This window comes from Arachis ipaensis, chromosome B3, assembly GCF_059453495.1.
Source record: "Arachis ipaensis isolate K30076 ecotype BB chromosome B3, ASM5945349v1, whole genome shotgun sequence".
In the NCBI taxonomy this organism is placed as follows: domain Eukaryota; kingdom Viridiplantae; phylum Streptophyta; class Magnoliopsida; order Fabales; family Fabaceae; genus Arachis; species Arachis ipaensis.
Window position 1 is genome coordinate 89,154,713 of NC_142438.1, and position 19,359 is coordinate 89,174,071.

General features: G+C 32.8%; 2 protein-coding genes across 2 annotated transcripts; one reads left to right on the forward strand and one right to left on the reverse strand.

The window, feature by feature from the left end:
* Positions 1 to 3,432: 3,432 nt before the first annotated feature.
* On the forward strand, positions 3,433 to 7,927 carry LOC107630616 (AUGMIN subunit 8). Its single transcript, XM_016333816.3, has 6 exons — positions 3,433 to 4,787; positions 4,885 to 5,004; positions 5,497 to 5,613; positions 5,710 to 5,799; positions 6,100 to 6,207; positions 7,588 to 7,927. Exons 1-6 carry the CDS (start codon positions 3,444 to 3,446, stop codon positions 7,651 to 7,653), a joined length of 1,845 nt encoding a protein of 614 aa, XP_016189302.1. The 5' UTR covers positions 3,433 to 3,443; the 3' UTR covers positions 7,654 to 7,927.
* Positions 7,928 to 11,930: 4,003 nt separating this feature from the next.
* Positions 11,931 to 18,111, reverse strand: LOC107630618 (uncharacterized). Its single transcript, XM_016333819.3, has 10 exons — positions 17,409 to 18,111; positions 17,245 to 17,312; positions 16,380 to 16,450; positions 15,970 to 16,248; positions 15,267 to 15,430; positions 15,124 to 15,179; positions 14,955 to 15,007; positions 14,753 to 14,873; positions 14,335 to 14,432; positions 11,931 to 12,381 (listed from the first exon to the last, which is right to left on the reverse strand). Exons 1-10 carry the CDS (start codon positions 17,744 to 17,746, stop codon positions 12,310 to 12,312), a joined length of 1,320 nt encoding a protein of 439 aa, XP_016189305.1. The 5' UTR covers positions 17,747 to 18,111; the 3' UTR covers positions 11,931 to 12,309.
* Positions 18,112 to 19,359: the final 1,248 nt, after the last annotated feature.

A 19,359-nucleotide genomic window follows, 5' to 3' on the forward strand; every position in this document is an offset into this window, starting at 1 on the left:
TTTTATGGGAAATCATTAGTAATCAAATCCCAATCCCTTGGTGATTTAATATTTCTTTAACCTAATTAATCGCTAATTCCTTAGTCAATTATTTAAGAAAAGAGTTGAAGAGCGTTCACTGATTTATAAAACCACACAATTCATAAGAATCTTCCCTGGTTGATTTTATGTCACTTATCAATCCAGTTGCAAAACTCAAGAATTATGAGAATCGGTTTTCAAGCTTAATTCAATTAATCAACTTTTCTAAGAGGTTAAGAGAATTCATATCAGAGAATAATTGTTTCCCAACATATTCAAACCCTTTAAGATGAAAAATGAAAACCTTTTCTTAAGAAGAAATCAATTGCTTAAATTAAAGGTAGAAAAGCTAATGTATTAAATCATGGAATTAACAGAGCTCCTAACTTTAACCGAAGAGAATTAGAAACTCATGTTCTTCAGAAAATCCTTAAGAAATTAAAACTGTAAATTTTTGAAGAAGAGAGAAAAATGAAGCTCCTCCACTCTGTGAGTGATCTCACTTATTTATACTAAAATTCCTACTAATTCAAATTCGAATTCAAATTCTAAGAGTAATCTTATCTTAACCAGAGTGGTTAAGATAACTTCCTATTTTAAATTAAAAAACCTATATAATATCTTTTTCTAATTAAAAATAAATTAAAATATAAATTAAATACACAAAACTGCATTACTGAGGGCGTGGGGACCCTGGGTGCATGAACTGGCGCCAAACTTGAAGTCGTGGCGTTTGGCGCCATGGTTGCTTCGCGGACTAGCGTTAAATGCCAATGTCACGACATTTAGTGCCATGATGCCAGAGAGAAAGTATGACTTATTATATATGGTTGGAAAATTCTAAAAGTTTGCTTTCTAATGCCACTAGAACCGCATTATTTGGATCTCTGTAGTTCAAGCTATACTTGTTGGAGTGTGAAGAGGTCAGGATTGACAGCATCCAAGAATTCTCTTTGTACTTGTCTTCAATTTTTGGTTCCTCCTTGTGCTTTTGCTTCTCTTTTCCTAAAATTTCCCTACAAGAATAATGAAACCAAGGGAATCAAAGTAAAAAAGTCATGAATTTTCTATGGGAAATGCCCAAGAAAAATGCTTAAGATGCAGATGCATCATAGTTCCACCTTTGATGGTGGATGACCATTTCCGTTTTCTAAGGAAGTTATTGAGATCTCCCTTTTAGATAAATGGAAAATATCTTAGGAGTTAATTACTTATTCATAAGTAGAGCTGAGTTGTTTGTCGTTGCGCCCGACCTCTATGAGGTCGAATAGGTGTAGATGAAGCCAGCTCTCTTGGGTTAATTTTTATTCATTTTAGGTCTGGCTATGTTTTTTGGTAAGGGTATGAATAGTAGCTAAAACTGTAATTTCTTCTAAAACTCTAGCTTAATCGTGGGATTCTTACGAGGATCAACATCCGAAACTCCAATAATTTGTAATTTGTGTTTTGAATTTGACATGTAACTCATTCATATGTGAATAGAATTTTAGTGCCTTTGAGATGGTAGTAATTAAACATGATTTGCATTTTACTTCTACAAATTTAGTTGTTAGTTCTTCAATTTCTATGTTGTTGCTTGACTAATACTTTTTATATACTTTTAAAAAATTTACACAAAAAAAAAATTATTTGAAGGCTAAAATTATGAATGATGTGTTTGTGATGATGAATTCAAGATTGACAAAGAAAAAATAAACTAGAAGAAGTCATGAGAATAGAAAAGAAAAAGTAAATTAGACTCTGACAAAGAGTGAATTGTTACTGTTGAGAATGAAAAAGAAAATCTAAATGCTTTAATTGCAAATTCTGATTTAAATAATGAAAAAAATAGTGTTAAAATTGTGAGTATCTCTACAGATTTTTTAGTAATTTTTTATCTTGATGATGATGAATTTTTTATTTTGGTGGTGACTATTTAAAAATAATTTTTACTTTAAAAAAAAAAAATGCCAAATAGTAAAAACAAATATATCAGTTTAATTTTTGCTATCCTTTTAAGTATTGTGAAGTTTTATAGTTATCATATAAATTTAAATTTGTAACCACTATAATAATAGATATCATACATTATACTTTGTAGATTACTATATATTATGATAAGAAATGCTAAGTAATTCATTTTTTCCACTAATTAGCACTAATTTTTTTAAATAATTTTGTTTATTTAAAATTTTAGACTTTAAGTTATAAATTTTTTGTTTTACATTTTAAATTATAAACTTAAACATTAAAATTGACTAATATTAACAATGAGCTAATTCTTTAATTATAAATTACTAATCAATTAGGCTGACTTAGATCATATTGGATTGGGATTTTTTTAATAAATTAAAAAAATATTTCTAAAAGAAAACTTAACTTTAAATACCAACATACGTTTATTTTTTGTATTTTAAAAAAGTTTGCCGTATCGCCAGTGACGAATCCTATTAATATTATAGAATTAACCGAGAATAAATAAAGACTTATGTACCTTAAAAAATTCTATTACTCCCATGTACCTTGAATTCTATTAATATTTAAAGTTAAAATAAATTTTTTTTAAAAATAATTTTTTTTAATTTATTACAGACAAAAAATCTTAGTAAATTGTTGTTTGTTTTCATTTGGTAGGAGAGCGTTGTAAGATTGGTAGTTTTTGTGTCGCTATCATTATTCAGCTGTCAGTAAAAAAATTACTTTCATGAAAAAGGGGTCGAGAATCGAGATAGAAAGATATAGGGAAATTTGTAGGTTTCTGAATGAACCGAACCCATTGACAGCACATACACCAATGGCCAGACCATGCTACTTCCGTGGGAGGCAAAAAAAACCGGAGTTAAAAAATTTACTTATAACGCCAATATTCCATATTCCCTTGCGCACATCTCTCTCTCGTCCTACACACCCTCTAACTCTCCGCAGTCCGCAGTCCGCAGTCCGCAGTATCCCCATTTTCCCCTCGAATTTGAAATTTTGAATCCTTTCTAATATTTGTTTTCAGTTAATCCCATAAACATAATTACATAACCCACTGCCATCTAATCTAATGTTAATAAAACGTTAAATGCACGTCAGGACAGTTTCCGGGAGTTTCTCTCACCAGTTACTCCAAATGCCGTTCTTGCGTTTATTGAGTGTGAATGTGATTGTAAAATTACTTCACAAACATATCCGACTCTCTGTAAAGACGTGGGATACGTGTTTGTTTGTTTGATTCCTTTTCCTTTTCCTTTCTTACAACTGTGCTGCATCACTTTTTATTTTTTTATTTATTTTTTCGATGGCAGATTTACTGAACAGAAAAGGATCTGCTTTCTGGATAATTCCGTGCCGTTGAATTGTGTTCCGTTGAACGGGAGAAACATGATTGGCAAGGCTGACGAATCTGGTTCACCTTCTTGAAAGGCTTAAATCAATGTGGTCTGATTGGGACAGAGTGGATGGATGTATGTGAATCAGAGCAAGGCTCAGGGAAACACAAATCTGTGCAGACCCCGAGAGCAGCCCCCTTTGTTCTGGCAGAAAAGAACAATGCACCCACCACTCGGCGCTCCAGAACAAAACAAGTTAGCTCTCGGTACAAGTCTCCTATTCCGGCTAACCCAACAGAATTTACATCTCCACATAAGTCGCCCACTCCGGTCGCCACAAGAGAAGTTAGTTCCCGGTATAGGTCACCTTCTCCGGCTCCCCCTTCTCGAAGATTCCCTTCACCAAATCCTACAAGGACAGCATTACCATCATCGTCTTCATCGTCATCATCATTACAAAAGAGAGCTCAATCGTCAGAAAGAAGGAGGCCTTCGACTCCTCCTTCACCGCCGCCACCAAGGCCTTCCACGCCGGTCCGTGACTCATCCTTAGATGTCAAGTTATCATCCGGAAGGGCGGCGGCAGGTGGCCGTTTGCCAGAAAGTCTATGGCCTTCCACAATGCGGAGCCTCAGCGTTTCTTTCAATTCAGACTCCATTTCCAGTCCTGTTAGCAAGAAGTCAAAGCCAGTAACCTCCCTGCGTCCGACATCAAATGTGGCACACAAGCAGGCTGAAGCTCTTCCCTTAATAAGGAAGCCTACACCAGAAAGAAAGAGGAGTCCTCTAAAAGGGAAAAATATCTCTAATCAGTCTGAGAATTCGAAGCCAGTGGAGATTTTGCCTTCTAAATTCATAGATCAGCATCGGTGGCCTAGTAGGATTGGCGGGAAGGTATCTTCTAGTGCCCTAAACAGGAGTGTTGATCTTGCTGTTTCTAGAAGTTTCGACACTCCAGCACCTCCAACTGTTTTATCTTCACTGAAGAGATGTTCTAGTGATGCTATTACTCTGTTTTCGCGTGTTGGAAGTGGTAATGTAAGTGGTGAGGTGTTAAGGTCACAAAAATCTCTACCTCTTACTCCGTCAGGTAAAGCAGGACCGGGGTTTACTGGAGTCAGATCTCAGTCCTTATCAGTTCCTGGATCACACTCGCATCCTGCGTTGCCTAGTAGGACCTCGGCGTTATCATGTTCTGGGTCAAGAGGAATCAGTCCATCTAGATCAAGACCATCAACTCCTCCTCCTAGAGGGGTTAGTCCATCTCGAATAAGGTCGTCTGGTTCATCCGTTCAATCCAGCAATTCAAATTCAGTGCTTACCTTCATTGCTGATTTTAGAAAAGGGAACAAGGGTGCAGCCAACGTAGAAGATGCTCACCAATTACGGCTTCTATACAACAGATACTTGCAATGGAGATTTACCAATGCAAGAGCCGAGGCTGCACTTTACATCCAAAATGCAATTGTAGAGGTGTTACCTACTATCTTTAACAAATTTGGTAGCATACTCTTTTTGAAGTAATTCTACTGCTATGGACATGACTGCATACTCTTTTTCATTGGTGCAGAGAACACTGTATGATGTATGGAGAACTACTCTCTCACTGTTGGAGTCTGTTATCAGGAACAGGATTGATCTTCAGCAGCGGAAGCTTGAGCTTAAGCTGAATTCTATTTTGAATGATGAAGTAATGATTTTTTCTTGACAGATGTTGTTGGTATAACAAATTGAATAAAAAAAATAATTGCAACAAAAAATTCTGCTCTTTTTTTTATTTAATTTACTTTTTTCAACTTGGAGCATATATAAGGTACATGGTTAGAAGAATTTTGGTTCTGGAGGGGGCTAAGATTTTGGTAGTACAATGTTGATGGTTTTCAATTTTCCTTGCTAGAAATGTGAAATGTTATCGTCTTTCGTCTTTCCTTATTTGTTTAAGGATAAAGTACTATTTTGGTCTCCAATGTTTGAGCCAAATTCTAATTTGGTCACTAACATTTTAAACATCGTATTTCTATATATTGAGGACTAATATAGGACGTTTGAAACGTTGGAAACCGAATTAGAATTTGACCCAATTGTTGGGGATCAAAATAATACTTTACACTTTGATTAAATTTAAGTTTCTACATTTTGAGACACACCTTCAAATCTTGGCCTTTTGAAATGACTGAGGCAGATGAACTTCCTTGATGATTGGGCTGTATTTGAAAGAGATCACGGCGACACTTTATCTGGTGCTGTACAAGATTTTAAGGCAAGCACTCTTTGTCTACCGGTAGCTGGAGGAGCAAAGGTATGTATGATGGCAAGCTCTTGTTTTCATTTGATTATGAATGACCTTTATGGGGAGATAGGCACCGACTTCATTACTATGGTTTCTGTTTTAAAGGTCGATATAGAGCATTTGAAAGCTGCTATCGGTCAAGCTGTTGATGTTATGCAAGCAATGGGATCTACAATCTGCTCATCACTTTTACGGGTGAGTTAATTGTTCTATGAGTTCTATTGGACTGGTACAGATATCAACATCAATGTTAAGATTTCTGACGATATGCTTTATCATCAATTTATGTTCTATTTTGTAGGCCGAATTGCATTTGCTATCTTTATTTTTCTGTTTTTTTCATTGTTCTTTTTATCTTTTATTCTTCCCTTCCAAATATATAAATTTAAAATCTGTAATTCAGTATGAAAGGACCTTACTACCAATTTATTTATCTCTGTTCTATAAAATGGTCTAGTCTAGTTGCTGAGGCCACGTTATTTTTGTGTGTGATAGGTGGAGGGCATGAATAATTTAATTTCCGAGGTTGCAATTGTAGCAGCCAAGGAGAAAGCTTTGCTTGATGAGTGTGAATTACTACTGGCTTCGGTAGCAGCTATTCAGGTGAGAGTTATGATTCATTGCCCTAGAACATGAATTGTGTACAACGAATCTCTCAAGGAAGGTTTCGTTGCTCTTCACAACTATTTGTCTCTTTTCTTCATTGGGTGCTTAGCTATTTATCTAAATACCTTTCTTTTTGTGTATGATTATGGGTTTTTTTTATTTGGTTAAGGATAGCGACACTGGGATTATCGAAACTTAAATGTCATAAAACTGCTTCTGAGCATCAGAATTTTTTCTGGTGTTTTTGTTGAAATTTCGCAAGATATAAATTGAATTTGTGGAAGTTTAGGAGAAAATACTGCACATATGGTTTAGTGTTATCAAAATTCAAAATACAATGTTAGGATATAATACTTTCTTTTATTCTTTTAAGTAGCTTATATGATATTGCTAGTATATCATTTCGTTTCACTCTAAAATCAATGGTGCACAGTTATCATCTGTAACATAATATCTTACTACAACAATAACAAAGCCTTGTTTCATTAGGTGTGGTCGGCTACATGGATCAAATGATGTCATTGAGCTCTATAATGTATCATGTCTATAAAGATACCGTTTACATGTAAATCTCGTTTGACCACTTCATGAATGGTTTTCCTAGGTTTTTCTCTGCCTTTCACCCCTTGTTCATCTTCCATCTCATCCACCCTCCTAACTGGCTGCTCTGTCGGTCTTTTTTCTCACATGTCAAAACCATCTGAGACGCGATTCTACCATCTTTTCCATAATATGTGCTACTCCAACTCTCTCTCTCTCTCGTATATCTTCATTATTTATTCTATCCAATCGCGTATGACCACTCATCTATCTCAACATCTTCATCTCTACTACACTTAACTTATGTTCGTGCTCCTGTTTGGCCGTTCAACATTTTGTCCGGGTTTGGAACCGGGTTATGTACTGCAAGTGTAGGATAGGCGGAGTTAACATAATATCTTACTATGGAAACATTATTCCTATGGATTATAAACCTTTTTTTTTCATCATGTTTAGTTGAAAATTCACAGAAGCATGATGTGTTCTTCAAGTTTGACTCCAAATGTTTGCTGTTAAGAATTTGTTATGGTTCCCATTTGACATTTGACATTGGATAAAGTTTATAAGGATAATAAAGTGCATACAGAAGCTGGTTATTCTATATTAATTTCTGTTTTGGAATCTTATGTAATATCTTATGAGTTTCGTATTGAGCAAATGGGTACTAGATTATGATACTTAAGAGATACACATCTTTGCATTATTTGAACCATATTTATCACACTTAAGGAAATATACATCATTACCGTTCTTAGTTTTCAATTGACTGTTAATGATGCTTGCGCCACAACGATCATTGTACATATGTTTGTTTCTAATTATTTTTGGCAAAAGCAGGTAGAAGAAAGTAGTGTCCGAACGCATCTCATGCAGATCAAGCTAGCTTTGGAGATGAGCAAATAGGCGGAACTTTAAACTCAGCAAAACTACTAAGCTAACTTGCTTCTTGAGGTTTCAGACAAAAGCATTTTAATGTCTTCCAGGTTCTTCGCCATTGTAAATTTTCAAATATTCCTTTTTTTAAAAAAAAAATTATTTTCTATCTCACCTAATTATATATTGGAATTGATATTGTTTGATTACATATTATTGCTTCTTCTTCCTCAATACTAGTGGGTGGGGGCTTCCTCTTGTAATTTTTATTTAAAAAAGGAATTGTAACAAAAATATTGATACACGTCCGATTTTTCATTTTGCTTATGTTGCAAGTGGAGAATAAGTAAATAACTCCAAAGTAATCAGTGAGAAGTGAGAACCGTACTTGAAAGGGGAAAGGATTTGTTGGTCTCACGAGTGTGGGGGACACTTTTTCTTTAAAATTTTTTAAGAGTAATAAAACAAGTATATTTTAAAAAAAAATTTGTGGACTTGTTTTTAACATGATTTTGAAAAGAATCGGCTGGTCGATCTAGGTGAATTCCTAATTAGCATAGTTGTCAGAACCGAATTAGTGATTGAATCGGTCAAGTTATTAGGTCACTGAATCACTGGTTCAATTGGTGGGTCATATATTGAATTGGTTAATTCGATTTCACGTAAATAAAAAATATAAAATAGTCAAAAATTTAAAATTAAAATTTGAAATATACATATTTACTAATATTTTAATATGTAAATATTTAAAAATTTTTAAAATTTATTTTAGTAATTGTATAAATTTTAATAAAATAAATATATAAAATTATAATAAAATAAAAATGTTAATAATAAAATTTTAAGAAATACAATATTATTATTAAAAAACAAAATTAATATTTCATATAACTGAAGTTTAACTTAATTAAATTATATATAATTATAATATAATTTGAATTTTTATATAACATATTTTATATGTACAAATATATATATCATAAAATTTTTTTAGGTTGCACTAGATTTCAATATAGAATATTAAAAACACAATTTGTATTGAAGAAACAATTTGCCTAATGGATAGAAGGCAAGGTAATAAGATTCATGTGGAAGGTTTGAATCCTTGATGACAATCAAATTGTCATGTGATAACCATTTTATTGGCTAGCTGTAATTAATTTTAAAGAAAAGTTTTTTTAAGTACCATTCTAGCTTGAGTCTATTATATATTTATGTTTTTAGCTCCAATCTTTTATATAATTACTATTTTAACCCTAAGTTTCTATTTTCTCACTTTTTAAGAGTTACTTTTGTTATTTATATTTTTTATCCACTCTTTATCCTTATTTTCATATTTAACCCTAAAATTATATCATACATGTTTTCTAGAGCTAATGTCTTGTTTTGATGAATCTTTTAGTGTCTTTTCTTCAAATCTTCAAATTTTTCATCTTTTAATTTTCCTTAACTTCACTTTTATCAATCTTTTGCTTATTTATAAGTTTTATAAAATTATAATTTTACCACAAAATCTTCTTTAAGTTTATTCTTTTATTATTCATATTTTTTGCCCACTTTTACTTTAAGTTACATTTTAACCCTCTTTATAGACCTTATGTTTTATCTATGACTTCTTTAGGTTTCTTAATCACTTTTCTCTTAATCTTTTTACATCACTTCTTTAATCATCCTTTCATGAATTATGTTCTTATCTTCTCCCTTTTACAAAATTGTGTTTTGACCCCAAGCTCATATATCAATTCCGTCACTATCATCATCATATACATCCAACATAAATTCATCATAAACATTATTAACACACTATAAGACATTTAGCAAACATTCAAACATCATAACCATCATCTTTCATCAAATCATCATACAAACATTATCAAGCAACAATATGAACATATAAACATAACAAAGAGATTTCTAACTACACCTAACCCTTACCTCTTCTTTAATTTACTTCTTAATCCTCTTTAGCATAAGAAATCACTTAAACAACAACACATTAATTAATAGAAAAATAGGCCTCATGGCCGAACCAACTAGAAAGGAAAAGGGGAGTGATTTGTCACTCTATTGAGCTTGATTTTTGGCTAGTTTGGAAGTTCTCCTTAAAGCTCCTAAGAAAAATATTCTAATCAAGGAAAGGAACAACAAAACTCCCTTAAGAAACTCGTCCATATTGAAAAAGGTTTTGAGGAAAAGAAATTTAAGAGATTTTCTTCACTCACCTGTTGATGATTTCAAGAGGTAAATGAAGAAGAAGATGAAGAGGATGAGGTTGGTTCTTGAAAGATTGAGAAGTGGAGGTGTTTGCTCTTGAAACTTGATGAAGAAAATGGTAGAAAACAAGCTTGGTTTGATGGTTCTTGATCTCTCTCACTCTCGGCCTCCTCTAGCTCTCTTCCTTTCTATTTGGTTTTTCTCTCTTCCTTAACTTGGTTTAGTGGAAAGAAATAAAATTTGATAAAGGAAGGGGAAGGAAACCCAGTTGGAAAAGAGAGAGTTAAGCAATTGATTTCATGCTCTTTGTAAATCTTTCTTTCTTACTTCTAACTATATGAAATTTTGATGATTAATGGGAAAAGGGAGAGGAATCCACAGTTATGAGAGGAGAAGAATGTTAATTACATGTGTAAATATGTAGCTTCCTAGTAGCTTCCTTAACTTTGTCATAATCACCACTTAATCATCATATTTACCATGTGATTTAATTGAGAGAGAGGGAGAGGATCCGGTTTCTTCAAGAGAGAAGAGTGAGGGATGTGATGCCAATTTTAGTTAATTTCTCACTAGATCTCTTGGTTTCTAATTCTTATCTAACAATGGTAACAAATAACAAAAATTAGCATGTGATTTATTTGAGAAAGAGAGGGGGAGGAACCGGTTCTTTAAAGAGAAGAAAGAGTGAGAGATTACTTAATGAAATCTTGATAAAAACATGCTTAAATTTGGCAACTTTCTAACACTTTCCTAACCTTTATCTTAATCCTTACTAATACTCGTATTTAACATGTGACTTTAGAGGAAGAGAGAGGAAAGTTCAACCTCCTAGAGAGAGACAGAGGGGTGAAGGTGATTTTGATCATGTGGTTAAGTATTTAGATTTAATCATGATCACTTTAGGTTAATTAACCACATAATAGAATAATATGTGGTGGAGAACAAAATGAGTATATAAAGAGTAAAATATATGGTGGAGATTTATTCTTGAAGAATAAATACCAAAAGTGGTAATTATATAATCACTAGTTTTACTATAACAAAGAAAATAGAAAAAACAGAGAAATATACCAGTAAGGGTATTTTCAAAAAAAATTATTATCTTAGTTCTAAAATATTTTTAAAGTATTTTGACGCAGTTAAACTATTCAAAAAGTCCTAATACAGTTTTTTATCGGATGAATATAGATTCCGTAGATAAAAGTAATCATTAATAGCTGCTATTTTGTCTTATTAAGAAAATATTATTTTATAAGTAAATATTTTTTTATACATGTTATATTAGTAGAAGAACTAAATTAAATCTAATCGACTAGTTTGAGACATTATGTCACGTTGACATTTAACCGTCCATATCTACACCGTATTAATGACAACTGAGTTAGAAACAAACGAAGATTCATCAAAGTAAATTTCAAAAATTTATCTAGACATTTATGAAAGTAAGAGAGTATTTTAATTCGCGACAGAAATTTTAAGAATTATTTTAAATATTATTTTAGTTATTAAATTTAATTATTCTATCGTTACTTATATTTTTACTAAATTTATGATTAAGTCTATTTTTTTTTTCTTTTCAATTAATTCCTTACGCTGTTTTTAATTTTGTAATTAGGTCTTTTTGGTATTAAAAATATTCAAAGTAACAGAATATTTTTTCCGAAAATATGTAGTCAAAGATCTAATTTAGTTCTTAATTGTGAATATCTTTAATTTGCAAAAAATATTCCATTAATTCTAACATTTTTACACTAGTAAAGGCCTAATTACAAAATTAAAAACAATACCGAAATGCAATTGAAAAAAAAAATATAAAGACCTAATTACAAATTCGATAAAATTAAAAAGTTGAAGAGAGTAATTAAATCCAATAATTAATTCTCAAAACACACAACACGAATATTAAAAAATTAACAGTCTTTTTTTTTGTATTTTTCCTGAATTTGAATCAACTATATTTTTTCCTCCAAAAATGTTAGTCCCTAATATTCAGAAATGAGATTAAAATTTATTTCCAACGTTGAGAATAAAACAAATCAAATTAAATATTAAAAATAATTTAAAAAATTTAACAAGATTAAAAACAAAAAGCATAATATAACAAATTTTATCATTCCCGTGCAAACTGGTTGATCATAAAAAATTTGGATTTTATGCTACATGATGTTATTAGTCAATTATTTTCCCCTACTACCTTGGCTAAAGGTGCTCTTAAATGAAGGCCAACAGCTTTTCCAACTACCTTAAAAGTTAAAACCCTCCACACACCAAAAAAAAAAGGGAAAAAGACTACAATAGTACAATACAATGTACAAACCATCGTTTTCTTCTCTCTCTTTTTTCTACCCCGGTTTTTTTCCTTGGTATACAAATTATCTTCATCAGTTTCGATGTAAGACGGCCGGGGGAAAAACATCAGACGACAACAATTGCTGACAACATTGATTTCATTGACAACAAACTTACCAAAGACTAAAGACGGAAGTTATCTATCATATGGTAAACAACATCAGCACCATCAGAATTTAGCCAGTACGTTTTCACCTGAAAGAAAGGCGTAGAAACATGGTGCAACATCATATAAACTTGTCAAGTCTCTCTCACAACCGTACCAATACATATACGATTCAGGGTGCATTCAATACAGCTTTTTTGGCTGAAATTTTCAGTTTAGCTATATTTGTATTAATAAGATTTATAATGGGCACTCATTAAGGTTACAAAGTAGAAGTTTTGTATGGAGAACAAAAGAGATTCATGTTTCCAATGCATTAACTAAATCAAAAGGTTGAACATTTTGTTTTTCCTTAGTAAAGAGCTGTCATTAGCAGAATTCTTGTATAAAGTAATCAAAATTCCAAATGAATCAATTTCCAACTTTTTGGGAAAAGCTAAACAGAGTAGTTTCTAATTACAAATCAATCTACCGCTTTTTTTTTCAACTTATAAAGAAATCAAGTTTCGAATTATTAAAATAAATCTGTTTCATAAATTCCAATATGCAAGCCAAAGGTAAGTTTAACCAAATATGAATAAAGGTAATGCAAAATCACAAACAAAGAAGAGGACTTAGACATATCAACTGAACATATGGCATCAATCTCTGACCCAAAAAAAAGGCTGAATAGATGTATTTGCTTGGCGCAAGCAACATTTTGAAGTGCACAACTTTTCTTACATGCATAACACCAGGATCATGAAAGCACGGCTGAAAATTGAAGTCAAAGGACTCTATTTTTTCATAGGATACCTCCTCCTTTTGTACTCCATCGTTTTATACTAAAAAAAAGAATTAGTTTTGACTAATTGAAAACAAATATCAGGCTAAACAACAAGAAATACATCAATTACCATAACAGTGCAGGCTTGGGGGGAGAGGATGGAGAAGCTAATGCCAAACAGGATAAGAAAGTTGTGGAAGATAAGGTGTTATAAAACCATTTCATCGAGGGGATAACAAAAACAGTGTGTCCGAGAAATAGTGGGTTCAGAAATTTCATTCACTCTGCTGGCCTGGAAGAGTAGGATAAGGGAAGAGAGAATCTTCAGAATTTGGGAAGCGAGGCCTATATGTAGTGTACGAGAGGGGCATGCAGGAAGGAATTCAATTGAGAGTTGGTACACTGGGAGAGAATCGAGCTAATTGAAAGCTAAAGCTTTTTCCTTTTTGGGCATTGTTTTTGTAAATTCCTTCAAGTAGCCACTACTGTTATTACCTTGATATCAAGTCTGCATTCAGTAATACAGGATTTTGTTTCCTTCATATTCTCAGGATTCCAGTTTCTATAAACTCAAAACAGGATTCCTCCAAGGAACATTGGGACCCTAAAGCTCCTGATCTTCAAAAGAAGCAGGAAACGATGAAGGAGGATAGAAACGTTGAGGAGGAAAAAGAGAATAAAGATTTCGAGGAGGATGAAGATGTTGAAGTCAAGGTGGTGGTGACTATGACAGTGTCCAGACATCAGATCTTGTTCAGAACTAGAGGATGATCAAAAGAAAAAAAAAACAAATATATTCGATGGGAGGAAACAAATAATGTGCCATTGTAGGTGACCGACTGGAGGTGAAGGCAGAAAAATGAGTCGAAAGCCAATGAAATTTATTCAGAACTTGATGAAGTTGAAGGAGCAAGATAAAGAACCCTAAAGAAGCACAAAGGGTTGATGATGAGGTGGAATATAAGAAAGATGGTATTGGTGCTAAATGAGGAGCAAGGCAGACAATAGCCAGTGAAGAACAGAGGTCTAGCAAGGATTAGACAGGAGATAAATATTTAAGGTTTATTCAGAAATGATTTAGTGTGTTTTACAAGAGTACTTTGTCTTCAGATAATATCTTAAATTATTTTCTTTTTCACATCAACTGCTATGTTTATCTATATATTGGAGTCTTAAACATTGAATGAAGAATCATCTCATAATACAGCCTGAAATCAGATAACATGATAGCATCATGAAAGATTTCTGAGAAACTTTTTAAGGATATCTAGTTTACCTGGATTGTACTGTGAGCAACATAACGCTGCTTACTCTCCTTAAAGCTAACATCCACACGCTCCCATGGTACCTGATTGAGACCCCTTATCATCACCTCTACAATGTGGTCGAATAAAGATATTAGAAAAATATATATTTAAAATTACCCTAACAATCAAAATAGAGCTACAGCTAGCTTATTGAATTGCATTTGCACCTAGTATAACTATATTCATTTGATTTGTATAATTGGTGCAACCAAATTGAATATAGCTGAGGAAAATATTTATAGAATATAAATAATAAAATACAAATCAAATTGTATGTAATGAATATGTTGATTACAATAAGTTCGGAATTCAGATATCCTCAAAATTTGAAATAGAAGTTCTTGTGACTCCCATATATATAGAATTTACAAACAATAAGGGAAGAACCTTCTAAGTCAACTGCTTGGGCTCCAACATAAGAAGATGCTTTATTGCGACTGTCATTTGCATTCTCCCCTTCAACGTAAACAATGTGTGGATATTTCTCATCAATTACAAGAAGATTCGACTTGCACAAAAGAAGAAGCAGAATTCAGCCTCTGATAGACATGTAAAGCAACGAGATAGAAAATTATCAGAAAATCTATACCTTTGGAAGTTCATGTTGACGACGAATTGATGAAGTACGCCATCCAACCATATCTTCAGACTAAGTCAAGAAATTTTACGAGTTCCATAATATTTCTCTAATCTCTATCTATCAGCACCATTAGGTGAATCTATGGTTTCAGCAAAATTACTAAATTTAAAGTGGATACGATCATAGTTTGCATTTGCATATGCTACCCGACGCTTAAATGCACGTAAAGCTGACCTACACACCATCACAAACGGTCAAATGAGCAAATAGTACAGAAATTAAAATCGGTATCAGATAAGCTCCTGACAAATTAATACCGACATAAATTTTAAATCGTCAGTGTCATCAACCATTCGTAGAAGCAGAGGGGGCTTTCCATCATCATTGTCCATGAGGAAGAGATGCTTCCCAGATCTCCCAGCAACTAAATGTGCAGTTTGGGATGCCCTTCTCTCAAGAAAAGGAAGACCACAAAGGAATGGAAGCTGAAAGAGAGAGAGAGGGGGGGGAGAGAGAGAGAGAAGGAAATATAATACTGGAATTACAGTATTTGCGCTTCCATGTTCAATACAGAAACAATTAGCATGAACAACAAAACAAGTAAACCACAAACAAATTGAGCCCATCATACATCCAACTTTTGAGCATGTCTTAGAGTAGCCATATTTCATATTCTTATATCTCCTTTGAGGATACGTAATTTATGTCTGTGTATATATATAGAGAAGTGTCTTTAGAAAGCTTCTTAGAAACTGACCACCAGAAGTTCCAGACACGAAGAGATAAAACAATCCTCGGATAATATCTAAAACCCCATGCATGCAGTGGATTCATGGAAACAAAAAGGAATTAAAATCAATTGTTACACCCAGTGCACTGCACTTGCAGTCAAAGAGCAATGCCTTCCATTTGAACTTTCCTTCTAACAAAACTAAAATGCAAACAGATGAATGTCAAGGGAGACAAGCAAAAAACTGACAAAGAGATATAGTTACGTGGCACACACCATAGGAATGTAACCAACCTGTTTATTTCCTCGTGAACCAAGATGTGGTGTTGCAAATGTAATGAAGTTCACTGGCTCCAAACCAGCAATTTTGTTTTCAGAACCAGGTTCAAGGCATGGCTTCAAATATTCTGTCTTCTCGTCAACTATGCTGTTTCTACTTGTCCCAACAGGTCCCAATTTTGAAGAATAATCATAAAGCCTTCCAATAGCATATCTTGCCACCAAGCCTCCAAGAGAATGTGCCACAAAGGATATCTTTTGCACCTGTGGCCAACGTCTAATAACACATAGAACCTGCATAAATATGAGTGAAAATTGAAAAATCAGACGTGAATGGCTCGTTGCAAAGTCAACACCGAAGATAAATCATGAGACTAAGACATTCACCAGAAAACCAATCATAAATTATGTTATTACCAAAGTACCTCTTCGGCTAGCCTCTCACCCATTGTATCAACACCATCAAATGTCAATCTTGAAGAATTGCATTCACTGCCTGTGTCGACAAGATATTTAGTAAAACACAATTAATGATGATCCTTGCAAAAAAAATCAGGAAATAATTAAGAGCAAAGGATGATAGACTTGGCAATGTGAGGAGAAGAATAAGAACAATTTAAAGTAGGATGATTCAACATTTGAGAATCTGAAAGCATATAAAACAGCCCAATAAATTCTTGCAATCATCAGTACCCTTTTCCCCCTTTCTTATTTATAACATTAACTCTTAAAATTAATGCTACTAAAAAAATTCAAAATGTGAACCATAACAACATCCACACCAGCTAATTTCTTAAAGATCAGAATGTTAATAAGAAAAATAACATTCCAGGTTCCAGTAACACGTAATGTTTTCCATGTGCCACTAAATTGTCAAGATGTTCTGACGGACTCGAAAAAAAAACATATTTGGAAAAAGATCCTCTACACTGAGGAGATTGGTAAAGTAAGAAAGTAATTAAGTGAGGGTTAATCCACATTGAATTTGTAATTTTCATCATGTATGAGTCCCACTATCTTGATCGACTTCACCGACTTCCTCAATCTAGAAGAACTTAATCCACCAGATTTACTGACGTAGTTCAGATATTTTGGATTTAGTTAAGATAACACTAGAAAGCTACCATGTATAAGGATGGCATTTCACTTGTATCTTTACCAATTTCTCATTTTAGCAAATTTTCTCGTTTCCATTTTTCTCTTAGGTATTTATTTTTCTATCACGTATGGTTCTCATCACAGTAAAGTTGAACATTATAGGAAAGGTGAAATAGTAATTTTAAAGCTTACGGTGTACAATAACTTTATCAGGAAGTTTCTTCACAAACTGCTCCGCAGCATATCTCCAATCTGCAGCACTGAAATACCAAGCGCAAATCAACACAGTTAACCCACTAAACCAAAATCCTCATACGAAGCAAAGTCCAATAATATTCATGATACTGAAGCCTTACCTTCCAATTATACCATTGACCATAATAACAAGGTGACTGGGAACCTGCTTGGCGACAGAGCCAGACGCAGCGACAAATAGGTCCTCGCCACTACTGTCGGCCTCTACCCTGAGTCGGGGGTTCTTGAAGCTGAAGCAACCGCGGCCCATCCAGCGGAGCGCTTCCATTTGAACGGTATTGAGGGAAAGGTTGGGCCCCGCAGAGACGGCGGGTCTCAATCGAGATGGCGGATGGAAGAGGCAGCAGGATTCGCCGGCGCTGAAACGGTTAAGAGTCGGGTTGCGGGCAGGCACGACGGGTTTGGGTCCGAGCACAGAGCTGGAATCGGAGGCGAGCATGAAAGAGCGCTTTGTTGGAAAGAAGAATGGAATTGGGGTGAATGGAATTCACTTGCTGTGGCTTGAGAGGTCGAAGGGACTGCGACCGTGATCGGTGATTCGCGATGCTTGATGTGTGATGCGTGATGTTTGAACAGTAATCTGGTACTGGCAGTCAGAATCTTATTCAGTCCACTTCGGCCTTGGAGCGACTTGGTTGGTCAATGCCACTCCACGTCAAAGTAAGAAAATTTCAACAAAATATTTTGTGGAAATATCTTACTTCATCATTTCTCTCAATCAAATCAAATTTCAGGACGCTGGTTTAGTGAAGTGCCAACGAAGTTCTTCCTCCCTTGACAATTTGTTTGGATAGACGATGAAACATGGAAGAAAATGAGAGAAAAAAAAAATAAAAAGAAAAAATATAAAAAAATATTTTTTTATGTATTATTTGATTGAAGGAAAATTAGATAGAAAGAAAATAGGAATTTTTTTTGTTTAAATAAAAAAAATAAAAAAGTTAAAATAAAATAAAATTATGTTAATGTCTTTATTTATTTATATTATATATAAATTATAATTTATAAACGTATTCAATTTTTTTCATGAAAAAAAGAATTTATTTAATTTTATTTTTAATATTTTAATATATTATCTTAATTAAAATATATTTTTTAAAAAATTATCTTCTCTCGTTGTTTTTTAAATACCATAAACAAAAAAATATATTACAATTTTTCAAACAAGTAAAAATTAGATAATTTATGTCAAAAAAATAAAAAAAAAATTTACTTATAAGTTATATGATTAATTTCTTACACTATATTTAAAAATATGATTTTTTTAAATAAAATAAAAAGTTATTATTTTTTATAAGAAAATAATTTTTTTTATATTCTAAAATCTTTTTTTTTCTTTTTTGAACCTGTGATAAGTTCGTCCAAGGTATTAACAAACTTATGGAAATTGGAATAAGTTTGTCGCGTTAAGCAGCAAGCTCTAAAACATCAGCAAATTCTCCTACTAGTTCAGTAAATTTTAATTAAATTCGCCCAACTATATAATCTGTGATTCTCTACTCTCATTTTACTCGAGTTAAAAAAAATTTTTCTACTCTCCTCTAAAATTTTACTTTAAAAAAGCTATCCTCTCATTTCACATTTCATTTCACATCAATCTTCAAGTAAATTTTTTAAATTATTTTTTTATTTGTATGTTATTTTTTTGTTACGTAATTTATTTAATGTTATTGTTTAAGTTTAGAGTTTATATTTTGTAAAAATTAGTGTAAAGTATTAATATAAAGATAATTATTTAGAGTTAATTATTTAGTGTTAAATATTAGAAATATTTTATTAATTATTTAAATTAGTGTATTAGAGATGTCAGTATAACTAAATGCAATGTAATAAATCTTATCGGGTAAGTATATCTGTACTGTGAATCACCATTTAAAAAATTTGTTGTATAATTTTTTCCAATTTTTTATATATTTTGGCAACGATTCTCTGCTTTGTGTAACAATCTAGATTTTTAGTAACAGACTTTTTGAGATTCAAACGTTAAGAAAGTTGTAAAATCCGAGTGACACGAATGGACTCCTTTTAACGGACCGATTTTGAATATGAAAA

What these genes read in the sequence shown, in the direction of transcription:
- LOC107630616 (XM_016333816.3), top strand. Translation starts at nt 3,444, where the DNA reads ATGGATGTATGTGAATCAGAGCAAGGCTCAGGGAAACACAAATCTGTG. An exon ending in ATTCTATTTTGAATGATGAA is followed by an intron (nt 5,005 to 5,496) that starts GTAATGATTTTT and finishes TGACTGAGGCAG; the next exon opens with ATGAACTTCCTTGATGATTG. An exon ending in TCTGCTCATCACTTTTACGG is followed by an intron (nt 5,800 to 6,099) that starts GTGAGTTAATTG and finishes TGTGTGTGATAG; the next exon opens with GTGGAGGGCATGAATAATTT.
- LOC107630618 (XM_016333819.3), bottom strand. Translation starts at nt 17,746, where the DNA reads ATGCTCGCCTCCGATTCCAGCTCTGTGCTCGGACCCAAACCCGTCGTG. An exon ending in GTCAATGGTATAATTGGAAG is followed by an intron (nt 17,313 to 17,408) that starts GTAAGGCTTCAG and finishes TTGGTATTTCAG; the next exon opens with TGCTGCAGATTGGAGATATG. An exon ending in GTTCACGAGGAAATAAACAG is followed by an intron (nt 15,431 to 15,969) that starts GTTGGTTACATT and finishes TCTCTCTTTCAG; the next exon opens with CTTCCATTCCTTTGTGGTCT.